This window comes from Alligator sinensis, unplaced genomic scaffold, assembly GCF_000455745.1.
Source record: "Alligator sinensis unplaced genomic scaffold, ASM45574v1 scaffold389_1, whole genome shotgun sequence".
Taxonomy (NCBI): Eukaryota; Metazoa; Chordata; order Crocodylia; family Alligatoridae; genus Alligator; species Alligator sinensis.
In genome coordinates, this window is record NW_005841951.1 from 2,605,389 (window position 1) to 2,622,634 (window position 17,246).

General features: G+C 45.4%; 1 protein-coding gene across 9 annotated transcripts in view; it reads left to right on the forward strand.

The window, feature by feature from the left end:
• The window catches only part of ACVR1 (activin A receptor type 1), a 118,435-nt gene that overhangs the window by 42,916 nt on the left and 58,273 nt on the right, over window positions 1-17,246 (forward strand). For 8 of the 9 annotated variants that reach the window (XM_025199936.1, XM_025199935.1, XM_025199934.1 and 5 more), the window contains one exon: window positions 9,550-9,623. In XM_025199936.1, coding sequence (XP_025055721.1) covers window positions 9,557-9,623 — 67 coding nt within the window. In that variant the 5' untranslated portion in view covers window positions 9,550-9,556. Of the gene's footprint in view, window positions 1-9,549; window positions 9,624-10,518; window positions 10,620-17,246 lie in introns of those variants that run through there. The other variant, XM_025199939.1, reaches the window with a different exon arrangement.

Sequence of the window (17,246 nt, forward strand, 5' to 3'; positions counted from 1 at the left end):
GGTTGTACGCCCCCCTTTTAGTCCTCAGGCATTCCTGAATGCCCTTGCTGAGCCAAGGGGGTTTCTGAGCACTCTTACTCCCCTTGCTTCTCTCAGGGACTGTTATCCTTTGGGCCTGGAGGATCGCCCCCTTAAAGTACGACCATCCCTTGTGTACTCCCATCTCCTCTACCTTCTGGGCCCTTAGTGCCTCCCCCACCATCTCCTAAGCTCATTGAAGTTGGCCCTTCTGAAGTCAAGGGGTTTAGCCTTGGTGTGAGCCCTTGTCGCCCTGCGTTGGATAATGAAATCCAGCAGGTGATGATCGCTATTGCCCAGGTGGTCAAGGACCTTCAGTCCCCTCACCAGGTCATCCCCCATGGTCAGGACCAGGTCCAGCAAGGCGTTACCCCTAGTGGGGCTGTGCACTTGCTGGATAAGGTGAAGGTCCTGTAATACAGCCAGGAACCTACGCGAGCGGTCAGACCTGGCTGTCTGCTCCTTCCAGGAAATGTCTGGGTAGTTTAGGTCACCCATGACAATAACATCCCTTGACCTAACTGCCTCCATAAGCTGACTGGAGAAGTCCTGGTCTAGGTCTTCCGCTTGGTTGGGTGGTCTGTAGTAGACACCCGCCATAAGGTCCCTTTTGCCATGTCCCCCTTGTAGTTTGACCCATAGTGTCTCTGCCTGACCCTCCTCTAACCTGAAGCCAATCCTTGATGACATGAAGTGCTCTTTGACATAAAGCGCAACCCCCCCACCTTTCCTCTCTGTCCTGTCTCTTCTGTATAGGGTGTACCCCCTCCCCCCCCCACACACATTTCCTCTCTGTCCTGTCTCTTCTATATAGGGTATATCCCCGAATGCCCACCACCCAGTTGTAGGTAGGGTCCCACCAGTTTTCTGTCAGGAGGCACAGTTCCTCCTGCTTACCCCCCATACTACGAGCATTAGTGTAGAGGCACCTGAAGCCTCCGGAGGGTGCACATGCCTCCCTCCCAGTCCCAGGACAGTTGTGGCCCCCTGCTCCCTGGATGTTGATGCTTACCTGGGCTTCCCTTCCTCTTGTCACCGTGCATGCTGGTAAAGCATCCTCTCCACTCGAAGCGGCCCCTTCCCCCGGTGAAGTTAGTTTATGCTGGCCTGACCTGGGAGGGTGGCAGCAACCTTCACAGACCAGGGCTGGGGGTTCTGTTCCCCTGCCCCCCCCCCCCCCCAGCTGCCCCACAGGGCTGACAGGTGCAGGCAGCACCTGCTGCGTTGGTTCTGTGACAGCCATGGGGCAGGGCCAGCCTAGGTTCTACCAGAGCAGACAGCACAGCCAAGGCTAGCCAGCCTGCCCTGCGAGGTGGGGTTAACAGGGGGCCGCAATATATTCTGGGATGCTGGGTAAGGTTACCATATTTCCACCATAAAAAAAAAAAAAGGACACCGGGAGAGGGGGGATGGGGGATATGATTGTGGGGGGCAGTGATATGCCTGTGCCCTGCCTCTGCCCCTCACTCCTCTGGATCGTCAGCCCTTGTCCCATAGATCTCTGCCCCACCAGCCCTTCTTCCCAAGCAGCTCCCGTGTTGTGTGCGTGCCTACTCTCACATACACACGTATGTACTCAGTGTCACTTTACCTGGCTTGCTGGGGCTTATGCGGGGAGCACATGACCCCCAACAGCTAATCACCTTGCCCGCTGGTCCCAGCCCCAAGTAGCTAGCCCAGGAGAGTAGAGGAACAGTAAAAAACCTGGACATTTGCTCTTATTTTAAAAACCTGCCTGGACACAGCCCAGGGAGCAAAAAAAGAGGACATGTCCAGGAAAACCCACATGTATGGTAACCCTAATGCTGGGGAACTGGGACATAACTTGAGTCAGGAGGGGATCTGGAACAGAAATTCCATAGACCAGTTTAACTTAAATCAATTAAGTCTGATATTACATCCATCCAGGTTTATCTTAAACCAGGTGTGGCCATATTGAAACTGTTTTGTGTGCACTGAATTTCTGTTCTGTTACAGGTTTAAACGGGTTTTTGATCACTTATATCAGCTTATGTGTAATTTCTGTCCCTAGTCCTAGTGATCATGGTAGCTCTGTGCATAGTCCAGGAAATGTCTGAACTCCCATACCCTTTCTGCAACTGAAAGTTGGATGGGTAACGAAAGCAAAATCTCTGGTGAATTTACCTGTACAAGTCTAAGTGTCTCTTCATCAAAAAAAAAATAAAATAAATGCCAGACCTAAATAACATGAATGTTCAATACAAAACATTATGTATTTTACAGATTTTTGAATCTACCATACTAATCCATGTATGTGTATTTATGCACTACATTAAGTAAATAATTCTTAAAAAAATACTTAAGTATACCTTTTCCAGTTTGCTTTCCTTGCTTACTACTTTCAGCTTGGCAATATAAGTAGTCTTTTCTAATCCTACTGGCTTTATTTCTGTGTAGTTTGTCTTGTGCTGTTTTATATTGCCATGTACATAATGCTATGTCTGAGAATGTAAACATTTTGAAAGAAGGTTTTACTTTCAAATGCTTTCATTTGCACTTAAACAAGAGCCCTTATTACTATTAAAACTTTAAGACTAATGGAGCTTGGGGCCAAATGCAGTACAGGAATAGTCCTTTAAAAGCAATAATTAAAAGCAAGATGATAATGTCCAAAATTGGGTGTGGAATTTGGTACTGCATAATTTTAAAAACCCTGAAACTTGTTTTCATTTGCTTTTAATTCTAATGGAAATAGCTTGTTTTTGTTTTTTTTAAACAAATGTTTTTGTGGTATTTTTTTTTTTTAAACAAATGTTTCTATGCTTTGTTTACAGCTCAATCTTATTTTAATGTAAGACAGTCTGAAAGTGAAGCTGACTAGAAACCTATCTGCTATACCTCTCCGCTATCCTTGGCTGCCTTTTAAAGCACATATCAGCCCCACAAATCCTAAACTCGAGCCAGGTGTCTCCCCCCCACAAAACAATCAATCCAAAATATGGTCCACACAGTACTGCACTTACAGGGCCTTTGCTTCATCCCCTCCCCTTTCCATGCGTTTCTGAACCTGCAAAAGGGATTTGGAGGTACGACCCTTTCCATTTATACAGAGTTCTGTTAACTTCACTGCAGCTGACTCCATCCAGGTAGAAGGGTTCAGGCGCATCCTTGGGTTCTAAACTCTTCCAGCTTGGAGTTCACACTGGCTCCTAAACTTTCCAGCATACTTCTGGTGGTGAGTAAAATATGTAACTTCATTACCTGAGCTGAGAGAAATGCAACCCCCCAAAACAAACAAACAACCCCCCCCCCAACCTCCACCCCAGCATTTTAAATATAAATAAAAAGTTGGATTAAAAAAAAAAGTTGTTGTAATAATCTTGGACGTTACTGTAGTAATATAACGAGCATTCCTCCCCTGACCTCGCAGTATGACTTAAAAAATATACTCAATGTTTATACAGCATTTTGAAGTTTAGAATAAAGCGCTGTTTAAGTCCTGACTATAGTAATTTTAGTTTTGCTGCTAGGGTTGTATTTTATTCTTACAATACTAATACAGTATATTTACTGAACTCTTGTAATGGTTCTTTTTAGAATGTGTTATGGAATCGTATATATTTTGCAGTTTTAAAATGGCATAGCTTTCTCTGCCTTAAGATTTCTACTGTAATAAAATTAAAAGTTGGGGCTCCTCTCAAGTCCAAAATAAATCATGAGAAGAACCAGTGGTTTGGAAATAAATTAAAGGGCAATATGCATTATTGTGAATATATTTTAGAGCTGAAATGACTCTTTAAATGACTCTTTTATGGAGGGGAATCATACTCATTTTATAGCCGGCATATATTAAGTAGATTATGGTACAGTGTTTTCAGTGACCATAACTCAGACTTGCCCCAATTAGTTTGTGTCTGCTTGGGTTTGTAGGAGGCTAGCGATAACATAGCAAATACCAAGACAATAGAGCGCCAGCTCGCATGCAGTGCTCATGCCAGAGAGTGGGAGTCAGCTTTGATGTATTCTGAAAAAAGGTGCAGCTTATTGGCTGTAACTACTTTTCTTTTTTTTCCTGAACCACAAGTATGTCTGACTCCTGCAGGTGAGCAGCCAGGGCTGTTTTCCTTCAGTGCTCAGCACTTTGAAACTTGGAAACAGTAGTGTCTTTGTCAGGTTTATCGCTGCAGCAGGAAACATTTAATCTAAAACTTTGAGAAGCAAGGATGTTGCTGGGAAATCAAAGCTGAGAAGGCAGTCGACTAACTGGAGATGGGATTGTATGGCAGAAAGGCTTATCGGAGGATAAGTCTGAAGTGACAGATCATTTTGAACAGACAACAGTACTGAGCTGCTCTCCAAGGCTATGCGATTTGGACCAGTGCCATTTCTTCCCCTACCCCTTCCAGCAAGCATGTCAGAGGGACAGCTCAGCCAGCAGAGGGTTACATTTCTTTTCTTACAAACAGTTGTATTCTAATCTCTGTGAAGGATCTCTTTTCGACAGGTTCATTTCTCTCTCAATAAGAGGGGGGGAGTCTGTAGAACCCCCTCTTTGTTTTGACTGTTGGTGTCTGATCCTGGAGCTGATTTATAAATGGGTTTTCTTTTGGGGTTTATTTTTAACTAGCTGAATTAACAGGCTAACAGCAGATACTGCAGTCTCTGTGCAAAATGGCAACCAGCTAGGGATCCTGACATCTCTTCCAAAGTTTTTGGCAGGCTTTCAGCTATCTAAACACAGTATGTTGGCTGGAGCTGGATAACCACATACAGTAAGAACAGATCTCTTGCTTGCTGGTGTCTATCTTTTTATTTAATACAAATCCAGATAAAAGGAACATTTTGAAGCAGACAGAAATCTTTGTGCAGAATAAAGTATTCAAGAGTTTTTGTTTATTTTAGTTCTGTTTTGGGTAATTTTTTTTTTTTTCAGATCTTTCAGAGGAAAATTTGGATTTTGTTAAGGTTCAGGAGACTTTTATTCTAGTCTCCTCCCACCCCTCTCCTCTTTTTGTGCTCATATTTATAGCAGATCCAGCTGTAGTAGAGTAACTCGGTTGTGCAGTCTTAAGGGCCACAATGGCTATTTGCCAGAAGTCTAAGGGCTGTACCTTGTCTGCACAAACACAGGACAGGATTTTAATTGGTGATAAATATGCACAGGGTGAAGTTTTTTTTTTTTTTAAATAAACTGTAGTAAGTATGCATGGCACTTCAGAGCCAGTAGACAAAATATTCTTTTAGGCCTTTCAGAGAAGGAATGTCTACGGGAAGAAAGTTTCAGAGAAGCAGCCAGATACTATACTACTTGGCATCTGGCTTTCCCTTTTGAGAGGGCTAAGTAAGTATGTTATAAAATGCAGATTTGAGTATGTTAATAGACTGATCTTTCAGACTATCATTCAGATTTGTAATGGGAGAGCTCTGCATAATAGCTATATGGGCTTCTAAAGGAGTTTGGACAGATATGCCCTCTAACATAGATCTAACATAGATCTGATATGTCAGACATTCAACTGATGATTTTTATAGAAAGTAGGGGGTTGTGGGAGGAAAGAGGTGTGACATAGCCTCAACCTGGCCCTGCAGGGGGGGAAAGGGGTATGCTCCCGCACCTCCCCCCCCCCCCCCCCCCGCCCCGCCGGGGGGGGGGGGGGGGGGAGGGAAAGGGTTTCCCCTGTGGCTGATCTTGCTGCCCAGGGAAGGGTCCCCCCGCAGCCAATCCTGTGAGGGCTGATCGCTGCAGCCAATCACTGCAGCCACTGGAAAATGGGGCATAGCTTGCCCCTGAGCAGCTGTGCAGAGCTTGGGGTTTGGGGATTTGCCAGGGTATCCAAATTTAATGGATACTGAGCCCCACCACCAAATTTCCTGATCCATGGGGAGCCCTGTGGGTTAGGTACAGTGGCTCTGTGGGCCTCAGGTTGAGCACCCCTAGCTTACTGGATGGAGTGCTGGACTAGGTTCTGCAAGACTATTTCAGCTCTTCCACTGGTCTGCTGGTTGGCACAGGACAAGTGACTTTTCTGCCATAGTGTTTTCATAATGATGATGATTCCCTTTAAGCTCTGTAATTTTAATGAAACTAGATCTTCTGGTGTCACTTAGGGGTTTCTGAACATGGCCTGATAGTTCAAGCATCAAACAGTTGATCAGATGCTGTGGCAGGGGGGCGGTGGGTGCCTGCCACTTTAAGGGCAGAGTCGGGCAACTAGCATATGCCTGATGGCGGCAGCCATTTTGAGAACCAGTTGATGGCAGCCATTTTGAGAGCATGGGATGTAAAGGCTGCAGTTTGCTGCTGCCAGCCCAGGCAGAAACATTGCCTGGCTGAGCTACAGCAGGAACACCTGGAAGGTAAGAGCAGGAAGCTCGTGGTCCTGGGCATGTCCTAAAACTGCACCCTGCTGGGGAAGAGTGGCCTGGTGGGGCTCTGGGTGGTGCGGGAGTCCCCAGGAAATGCTAGGCCAGTTACCTCCCTGGTGAAAGGTGAGGAGGGGTGCCTTAACCCCAGCCCCCATCTTCGGGTGGGCTTTGGAGGCAGTTGTGGGAGCAGTGGGGCCAGACATGGCAAGCAGAGTGCCACCTGAGCCCAGCAGGGATACGAGATCCCAGAGACCCCCAAGGGGGTGGTGTAGAGATGTTGGGAGTAGTGGGGGCCAGGTATGCTTATGTGTAGGTACCTTAGCTCAGCAGAGATGTGAGATCTGGGAGACCTCAGAGGGGGTAGCATGGGGAGTGTACAGCATGGCCCCACATAGTGTAGGGCTGAATGGGAGTAGGCCTGAAGGGCTGTGCATGATGGGGGCTGAGTAGGGTTGAACGGGAGTAGGCCTGACGGGCAGTCCCAGCGGTGCATTGAGTAGGGCTGAACTGGGAGTAAGCCTGAAGGGCAGCACAAGGGCCAGCCCCATGAGTAAGTTGATTGTGAAGATAAGACCCCAAGGTGGGGCGTGGTGTAGGGGCCCTAGAAGTGGCAAAGTAGGAATTTCAGGTGTGGGGAAGAAGCCAAGGCATGGTTGTGGATGCCTGAGGCCATAGTTTGGGCCAGAGGCCGAGTGGTGGGCTCAGCCAGAGAGTTAGGGATGAGTTCTGACCCCAGTAAGTCCTCTGCTGCAAGGAGGCCAAGTGGGTTGAAGGAAAGACCTTAAGGGGAAGCATAATGACCTGCTGCTCCAGGGAGGGAGGGAGAGTCCCTGTGAGACCCTGGAGCACCAGTCTTGGTGTAGGTTATGATTACATAATGTGGATGCCATCTGCGAGTCATGGGCTGTGGTGTAGGGGAGCTTGGAGCTGCAGATAGTGCCCCCTGCATCGGGGTGGTAACGGGCAGTCTCCTGCATTATACCAACAGCTTATGGAACAGCAGAGTTGTGGCAGGCGAGACTGGGTGGACTGCGCCATAGAAACAGGTGGGCGGGCTGGCATGAGAACCGACTCCGAGAGCTGCCCCCTGTCACAGATGCCCTTTTCTGAAAGTTGATCCCTTTGCCTAGTGGGGAAGAGCTCTTATTCGTATGTCTTGAAAGTTTGTGGTCCATTTTCATTTAGTTTAATTTATTTTTTTTGTTTGGAAGCATGTGCAGTGTATGTTTGTATTTCAGGGTGAGAGGAGCACCTCTCTAATAGTTCACGTTTTAGAAAGAGATCATTGCTTCCCCAGAGGGAAGGGTCCTGGTGTACTCCCATTGCCATCCAATCCTAGACATGTATCTGTTTTTGTGTGTTATGTTTGAGAAACTGTCAAAGGATTATTCAAAATGTAAATATTTTGTGGTGTCTCCCTCATTTCTATGTCATGACTTTTTTCTTCAGTCTCTTACTTTATTTTCAGGTAACCTTTCATATATTTATGTTTAATGCCTTAAATTCTAGAGGGAGGAAACAGTGGATTTTGCTCTGTATTTGTTTGCTTCACTCTGTCCCTATTCCTGTCCAGTTAGCTCTTGTAGGGTAGGTATAGAATGCATGTCCTACTTCCAAATGAGGCTGGGAGTGAACTGGAGCATTTCTGGAGATTATACAACCCTGTGGTATGCCTCGCCTCCAGGGTTGCTTCTTTAGCCACCTCTGTGGTGGCTAGATACCAACATCACTAAAATCAGTTTTTTTCTGTATGGGCACTTGAGCTGTAGATATGTTTGAAAGGAGATGGCATGTTGAATCTGCCACATTTTTTCCCAGGCTTGCATAAATTCATCTGGATACAATGTCAAGAAGAATTTTTTTTTTTTGTGAGCTGTTGAGACAAATGAGACTTGGTAACTGACAGTTTGGGGTATTAAAGGGGAAGACTGTCCAAGTCATCTCCATCAACTTTCACATACTTTTTTTTTTTTAATGGCAAAGCACCCTTCTACTTATCTTCAAACATTACAACAAAGATGAGTTGGCTGTCTTCCACACTTCTGATTGCCCCAAATTATGTTTTATTTTATTTCAGGGTATCCCTGGCACAACTTTCTGTTCCAGACTTCTGTTCCTATTTTGTTTCCAGTGAGAGACAGAATATGAATACTTACCTGTTGAAAGAGCTGGAATATTGACACTTGTATTGGCATGTGAAAAGAAATAGCTGGAGAAGGTTATTTGGTTAATGATTCTTGAAATAGAGGAAGTTATTGCTTTTTGAGCTAGAAATTAAGAGTGGTTAACACAGTTTATAATATAACTCTTCCATCCTACAGACAGCGATTCTGCTAAGGATTGTGTCTATTAGGACTAAAACTCCAGGCTTTGAGTTGAAAGATCTTTTGATCATTTTAACTGATGATAGTTTCCATGTTTATATTTTGGGAATATTTTTTTTTACTGAAAGGAATTGGTAAATATAAAGTTGGTTGAAGGGAATCAAGTGCTATTTTTAAAGAAAATTTAATGAACAGCAGGACTTGTTTTGCATAGCTCTCTATGACTGTCTATATTTTCAACATTTTTGAGACCTCTGTCTAATCTATTAGTTAAAAACCAGTGGCAAAACTACACAGTCAACCCTGACATAACCACAAGACATAACACCGTTACTTGCTATAAGTAAAGCAGGGGAACCACAGTGGTCAGTGTCCTGCTTCTTCAAAGGTTGTTAAAATACACTGTCATTGCCTCAGAGCCCAAGTAATATACAGCTGCATAAACTTAGTTAAAATTCAGAGTAATCTCATTTGTAAAATGACTCGTTTGAAAGTTCAGAACATTTGGCTGTATGTTGGTCAAGGTTTGTCACTAATTTGTATCTGTATTTGTATCTATAAACAATATTAGAAGATGGCTTACATGAGTAAACCTGGTACTCTGAGTTAGTATCTGGAGGATGATAACAAATTCTAGGACTCTTTTATTTGGACAATTAAAATTGTTGTAAATGCAGTGAGATGGAAATAATGTGTAATGGGGGTGGGAGGGAGAGTGATATCCAGAAACCAACCTACGTGCCGCCTAAATCGCGTGTTGAATCAATGAATGCCAGTTGATAAAGCTGGATGGTGGGTGGGTGTATGTATGTGTTTAGGATTGGGGGGAAAAAAGTAATCATGAAAGTATAAACATTTCTCTCTTGTTCTCTTTCCACAGATCTATAATGATACATGGAGTTATGATTCTTCCTGTACTGATGATGATGGCTTTTCCCTCACCCAGTTTCGAAGGTAAGTAAAGTGAGTTATAGTAAGCTAACACAGTAGCTGTTTTTTCTCTTGAAGGTCTAGGTTTGAATTCAGATTTTTGTATTAGAGTTAGTTGGTCTTAGCTTACAAATTGACAGTTGTCAAAAATTTTTTTAGAGGTATCCACTTGCTTTAGCATTTAGAGATACCTATCTTTGCACTTGCAGTGAGTGTGAGGACTCTTATCAGAACTCATTTTCAGTACCTACAATAACTTGTGTTCGCTCCAGTAAGAGACTTGAATCTTCAGGCTGACATTTTATTCAATAATACAGGGGCAGGCAAAATACAACTGGTGGGCTGGATTCGGCCTGCCAGGCCATTCTTTCTGGCCTGAGGGGCCCTCAAAAAATTTAGAAAATTAATATTTATCTGCCCCTGGTTGCCTGTCAAAGATGACAGGAACCAGGGGGAAGTAGGACCCAGGGGGAGCTGGTGGCAGAACTAAACAGCTGCAGAAGTAAGGCGGGGGAGGGGGGGCCCTCTCCCTTCCACCCCTCTTCCCCTGAGTCCCAGCTGGAAGCCTTTGCCTAGTGAAGACTTCTGGAGGCTCCTGGGACTGTTCCTGCCTCTGTGCCGAGGGAAATACAGATAAGAAGGTGGGGGGTTGGGGGAGACTTCAAAAGGATAGCCATAAATTATGCTGAAAAAACCCACAATAATTGATTTAAGCTCTTTAAGGACCATTTATGGTGTCGGTACTCAGACTAGCTTTTGGTAGGGAACCATGTATTTATACCTGGGAGGAAGATTAAGAAGCCAGCCATATCACTGTTTTGCCAATGGATTTTGACTTCTTGGGGAAGGATAACTTCTTGAAGCCTTTATTAATGGGCTCTAAATTTCTTTGTATCCAATGCCACTGATGGACCTGAAGATGAAAGTAGAGAGAAGAGTGATAGTGAGGATGCATGTGAAGCAGTCTTAAATTGTAGGACTCACCAGGATTTTTTTGGACAGAACCTAATATAGATTTAGGTAAGGTTTGTTGAATTTATGACTTCTTAGTTTTTGTCAGTAGGTCTTCTTACTAAAACATTTTTTTTCCACATGTGGAATCTAATTATGGGGGGGTGTTGTCTTAAATTTAGGGTTGTCTTGGATTCAGAGGTAAACTGAAATAATAGGAAACAAACATTAAAGCTGTAGTTTTATTTACTTGTAAAATTTAAATTTACTTGCTTTAAAATTTTCAGGGCAGAAGGGAACATCATGATCGTGAACTTTAAATTGACTGTGTAATGTAGGCTGTAGCATATATCACCCAGATTTCACTGTCAGGCCTAATAACTTGAACTACTTTGCAAAATGATATTTTAATTAAAAAATAAACTTAGTTATCCAGCTGTTTTAGCATTGCCTTCCCACCCACAATACCCTGCAAATGTTTTTATTAGTCATTGTTTTATGTGACTCGGCCTTGTTTTTAATGCAGTGTAAAACTTTTTGATGGTATCCCTTTAAAAAAAAAAAAAAAGGATGTGTTCAGCAAGGGAACAATTACAGTCTACTTTCTTTTCCAGAAATGTCTGACTATACTAAACCTGGAGTAATGTGATAGTACTTAGTTATGTAGTGAGAGGCAACGCTGGCATCTAATGTGTTCCTAGTATGGATTTTAGAAAGAGATATATGTTAGGGAGAGGGGAGGAAAGGGCTAGCAGGCTCTTTATCTGTGCTGTTTATTGACTTATACCAGGGCTCAGCAGATGGCCTGTGTCTGGCCTGCCCACGGGTTGGGAAATTTGGTGGAGGGGAACCAGTAGCAATTAATATAGCCACCCTCCCCTGCTGCCAATTTCCCAGACCCCAAGCCCTGTGGGGTTGGGTGTCGACCAGGTCACGCCCTTTTGTCTCAGGGCCACCAAGTGTGGGCTGGGACATGTTTCCTCCCTGCCACTGCCCATCTGGCTGTCAGGCAAATAGGTTGAGCACTGACCTATACAAATAGAGCATTTACATAGAACAAAGCATTTCCTATTTATGTTGTATTAGGCTGCAAAGTTAAGGGAAGAACATTATTTTTGAATTGGAGGGTGCTCTGTAATTAAGTTTGGTATCGTTTGTGATGGAGTTGAAGCTTGTAGGAAACAGTCAGAAAACTAATCCTACACACTTCCTTTTGTGCATCCTCCTTTAGAATCATAGAAAATTAGGGTTGGAAAGGATCTTAGGAGGTCATCTAGTCCAGCCTCCTTCTCATCCCCAATTATGTCACCAACAGGATGTAAATATAATTTAAGAAATATTAATTTAACCTTCTCTAATTTTATCAGTTAAACAATTAACTGATAACACAGCAGCTGGGACACAGCTGCTGCTGGGAGACACTCCTGGCTCCTGGGGACCTTTGACTGGTGGGGAAGGAAGCAAACCCAGCCAGACAACACAGCCCACGTGAAGCCCTGCCCTGGGATGGGGAGAGAACCTGTGAAGGAGCAGCTAGTTGCTTAATTGATGAGTCATTAGGCCTCTGGCTGTTTTCCTCTTTGGCTATGGGTATTAGTTCCCCTCCCTTCTCCTCCTCCCCTCCTTGCTCCTCTCTCCCTCCTTTCTGCCTGCCCTGCTGCCTTCTGATTCTGCTGGGGTACCAGGAAGCCTCCCTTTTCCCCACTTCCCTTTCACACTGCATAGGGAGCTAGAGAACAACCAGTAACCTAACTGGTTATCACTGCCCTTATTGGTTAAATGATTAATCAGTGGGGGTACTGGAAGGGGGGTGGGCTACAGGGGCCTGTAGCCCACCCCATAACTCTCCTTCCAGTGCCTCTGCTGCCTAGCTCCAGCACAGCTCCAGCCCAGGTCCCCCTTCTACCCTCCCCCGCCTGCTGAGAAGAGCCCAGCGCTGTTCCCAGCCTCAGTCCGCAGCAGCAGCCTGCCTTCACCCCACGCAAAGAACTGGGGGGCACATGCCCCCATGCCTCCTCAGGGGTGTGCCCAGTGGTGGGAGAACCCCCCCCCGACCCCAGACAAACTGCTCATGGTGTCCTGCCATGGCTGGTCAGTGTCTACCCCTGCCCCTCTCCTCCCTCACTGAGAGAGCCTTGATCTGCCCCTCCTTCTGCCCCTTCACCCCACAATACTTACCAGCTGGATGCTTCTTTCCAAGCTGCTGGGCTGCATATCGACAGTCGGATTAGTATCGGCCTCATCCATTGGTGTTGGCCCAAAAAATCTTTATTGGCGTACCCCTATCCACAACCTCTGTGGGTAACCTGTTCCGGTGTTTTACTACCCTCCTAGTGACAGAGTTTTTCCGAATACCTAACCTAAACTTCGCTTGCTGCAACTTGAGACCATTGTTCCTTATTCTGTCATCAGCCACCACTGAAAACAGGCCAGCTCTATTCTCTTTCAACCCCCCCTTCAGGCAGTAGAGGCTGCTATTAAATCGCGTCTCAGTCTTTTCTTCTCTAAACTAAATAAGCCCAGGTCCCTCAGCCTCTCCTCAGAAGTTCTGTTCCCCAGCCCCCTCACTATTTTTGTTGCCCTCCACTGCACTCTCCAATTTGTCTACATCTTTTCACTCTCTGACTGGTTTTCTCTTTGTAGTTTGGATAGTTGCTGGGATGATGCACAGTGTTGCTTATATAATTTTTTTATTAATGCTAGCAATGACGTAGTAGTGGTCTTGCTGTTTTCCTTGTATTTTCTTGTAGTGACAGGTGTTTTTTTGTACTGAAAGTAGGAGGCAAGGACTGACCAGTGTGCACAGCATTTTTGTACCTGTTAGTCACACATTTCAGATCTTGCAGTGGCTGGGCGTTTGGGAGTGGTGTGAAAATTCCACTTTTCTTTTCCACAATTTCACTTTGTAACCGTTACTGATACAAGATACAGTGTTGGTAGCTGACCAGAAGCAGACTTGGGTTTGTGGACTGGGATGGGGAAGGGAAGTGCTATTCTGGGACTTGTTTTAGGGTTCGCTCTTGTCCTGTAGGTCTGTATATATGAGCAGGGAGGGAGGGAGAGAGGGGAACTACACGCAAGCCCTGCTTAGCGCTCTTAATTGGTTCCGGAAAAAATGAGCCCTAAGTGAAACAGCACTAATTGAAACCTGTTTCCTCATTGGATTTAATGTAAATAAAGATAATTGGTTACACACCACCTGTCGGCCCAGACCCTGCGCTCCTACAGCCCCACCCTGGGCTCTGCCAGCCCGGGCCCTGCGCTCCTGCTGGCCCTGGCTGGGCCGCTCCCAGCAAGGCACCATGTGGGTTCTGCCAGGGAAGGCATCGGCTCCTCCCGGCCTCATTTTCCCTCTGCCGCGATGGCCCCTGCCAGCCCACATCTAGTGGCCACCAGTGCACCTGTGCATGGCCCCAGCCACCCTGCCCGTGGGGCCTGAGTCGGGGACCCGCCTGCCCAGTGATTTATGGTGAGAAGGCAGCAGGGCTCTGGCGCAGGGTAAGCAGTGGCGCCGCCCACCCGCCCATGCCCCGCTTTGCCCAGCAGGGACTCCTTCTAGGGCACTTGGCCCTGGGATGAGCCGCCACCACCAGATTGCAGCGGGGGCGGGGGAGTTCTGTGGGCTTGGCTTGCACTGGCCCAGGCCCTGCAGTCTTGCTGGCCCTAGCCTTGGGCCCTGTACTCCTCCCTGCCTGTGGCCGCTCCAGCACTACATGCCAGAGTGGACCCTGTACTCCTGTCACCTCACCCTGGGCCCTGCTGGCCTGGGCTCCAAGCTCACACTGCCCAGCCCCCCAACTGCCCCTGCCCTCTGACTGCTACTGCTCCTCCCCGCCCATTCCAGCAGCATGTGCCGGAGCGGACCCTGGGCTCCTGCCATCCCTCCCTGGGCTCCTGCCAGCTGCCACTCACCGCTTCCCTCGATGCCGACGCTACTGCTTCTCCCCACCCCTGCACTGAGCGCTAAGTGAAACCAGGTAGGTATTTTAAATTAGCGCTATAATGAAACCACGGTAAACGAAACCACATTAAGTTGGGGTTGTGTGTAGTTCATTCAAATCTCTTCCTTTGAGGGAAGCTAGGGCCAGTGGTTGTGGTAGACGGCAAGTGGTGCAGCGCAGATAGGTCTGCACTGTAACTGGCTCCTACTTTATGGTAGAAGAGTTGTGGTATTCTCTTACTCTGCTTTCCAGACATGCTCTGAAAGCTAGCATAATCTCGTCTGTAACTGGGAAAATATTATGCCTATCTGCCTCCTAACTTTGAATGACTTGTAAGTCTTTTATTATAAAGCATAGCCAATGCTTCGAGTTTGTTAAAGTTCAAAATTAGCCCTGAATTATCCTGTTTCTTAAGCTAACTCTACCGAAATAGTAGTAATTTACATGTGGTGTAAGAACACCCCCAAACCTTGCAGTGGTCCTGGCCATCTGCGCATTATTATGCTTCCAAGTTTTATGGCTGTGCCCTTGATCCTAACTCCCTGCAGCTGTGGACTGATTCTTATCAGGTGCAATTAAGTGCTATTACAGAATTTATGGGGAAGGTCATATATGGCCTCTTCATAGTGGGATAGTTCTTGCTGCTATCAAACTTAAATCTCCTTGCTGCATCTCAAGACTGTTGCTCCTAGTCCTGTCCTCTGTAGCCACAGAGAATAGTCTGTCTCTTAATAGCCAACTTTTAGGTATTTGGAGACTGTTATCAAATCCCCCCTCAGTCTTATCTTCTCCAGACTAAATAATCCTACATATTTCAACCTTTCTTCATAAATCAAGTTTCTCAAACCTCTGAACATTTTTACATTTTTGTTGCTCTCCACTGGACATTTTTTTTCCTTATTTATCTACTTCTTTCTTTGAGGGGCCCAAAACTGGACACAGTAATCTAAGCAAGGCCTCACTGGTAAGTGGGAAATAAGTTCCCCTGTTGTGCTTGACACTTTTATTAATACAGCCCAATATGCTATCAGCCATTTTTTTGCAACGAGCATGTTCGACTAATTATCTACTCCTAACCCTTAGGACCCTTTTGGCAGTACTGCAGTCTAGCTAGTCATTCCTCAGTCTGTATTTGTGCGTGTGACTTTAATGTCTCAAGCGCAGGATTTGCAAAAATTCCAGTGCTTTGGAACCTGTCTGCTTGTTTAGCTCTCCTGCCCTTTAGTTTAAAAAGAAATGGAGGTGCTCATTGGATGGTGATACTCTTGACTTCTAGTGGCAAGATTGAAGAGATCACCCATAATATTTCTGATCATGATTTTCCTTGGCTCAAGTAGCTGAGCTCCTGTGCAGCTGTGAAGGTTGATTTCTGTTTTATACATCTGAGCTTAGCTGATGATCATAGTGTCTGTGTATGTACAGTATGCAGTCACAGATTCATTTCAGCTTCCTACTGCAGTGATGGACAGTAATTTACCAGTAGGAATTTACTATCGGATTTTTTCTGTTCTGACATTCTCTCTCTCTCTCTGTCTCCTTCCTTGTGGAAGGATTTGATTTTTCTTTCTTTGACCTGTCCCTGGGACAAATACCAAATAATCTTAACTAGTGTTTTTATACATAATCTGGTCTTAATTATTTCATCAAGGTCCATGGAAACACGGGTTTATGTTTCTGTCAGTCTGAAAACATTCTGGTGCCAATTTTCCATCCAGTGGCATGCACAAGCTTAGTCCCCCTATACTGCCTCTTTAGGGCTTCCTGCATTTCCAGTTCCTTTTATCCTGAAGGTGAAATGCCACTTGTGGCCATAGTTTGGATGATAAGCCCTCTCTGGAGGAAATGCTTTTGAGATGTAAATAGTAATGAAAGTAGTAAAACCTTGTGTGTGACTAATTGACCTACCCAAATTAATGTGAATGTAATTTAGAGTTCCTTAGTTCTCAGTAACATAAAGGGTGTTTTTACACATGCTCTGGGATGTGAGTGGGGGTTAATTAGAATGGCTCTCAGGAGCCACTTTAATTAAAATGTCTGCAGCAACCCATGCTTGTTTGATAAGCATTAGTTAAAGTGCCCCCACCACCATTTTGAAATGTGGGGACACTGAATACACATGATGCTGAGGCTACTGGAGTGTTGTGTTTTAATTAGAACACTTCAGCAGACTTAATTAATTGAGTCTGCTCTGACGCATTCTAATTAGAATGCGTGGGAGCAGGTGTTGGGCACGTGTATGGGTGCCAAAGTGATCTCGTTGCCTCTCTTTATTGTTTCGATTTAAAGAATTCGAATTATTGATATAGCAAGGTAAGAAAGCAATATGACATGTATTTCGTGGTTGTGTGTGTAAAATTAAACTTAAAAGAAGTTGTGGTACCTAGGCCAAAGAGTTTACATTATGAAAGAGAGAAACTGGGCACAACATACAAAGTGAAGTGATACATTTGGCAACTGGTAACATGAAGTGGTGTTCAAAAACCAAATAAATATTTTGGACAGAGGCATAACCGGTAAGCCAGTGATGGCTGGTGCTGTGGGGAGCGGTGTTAATGTAGTCAGAGACCTAATGCAGCAGCCGCAAGGTACGCACTCTCTTGCAGATACCTACTGCAGCCATAATGTGGCTCACCTCCGTGGTCCCAGTAAAAAAGGCAGCTGCAGTATGAGGGTTTCATTAACTCCCCTGCCTGCCAACTGTGCTGAAACCTTCACCTAGCAGCGGTGTCTCCTGAGCAGCATGAGGCAGATGAAG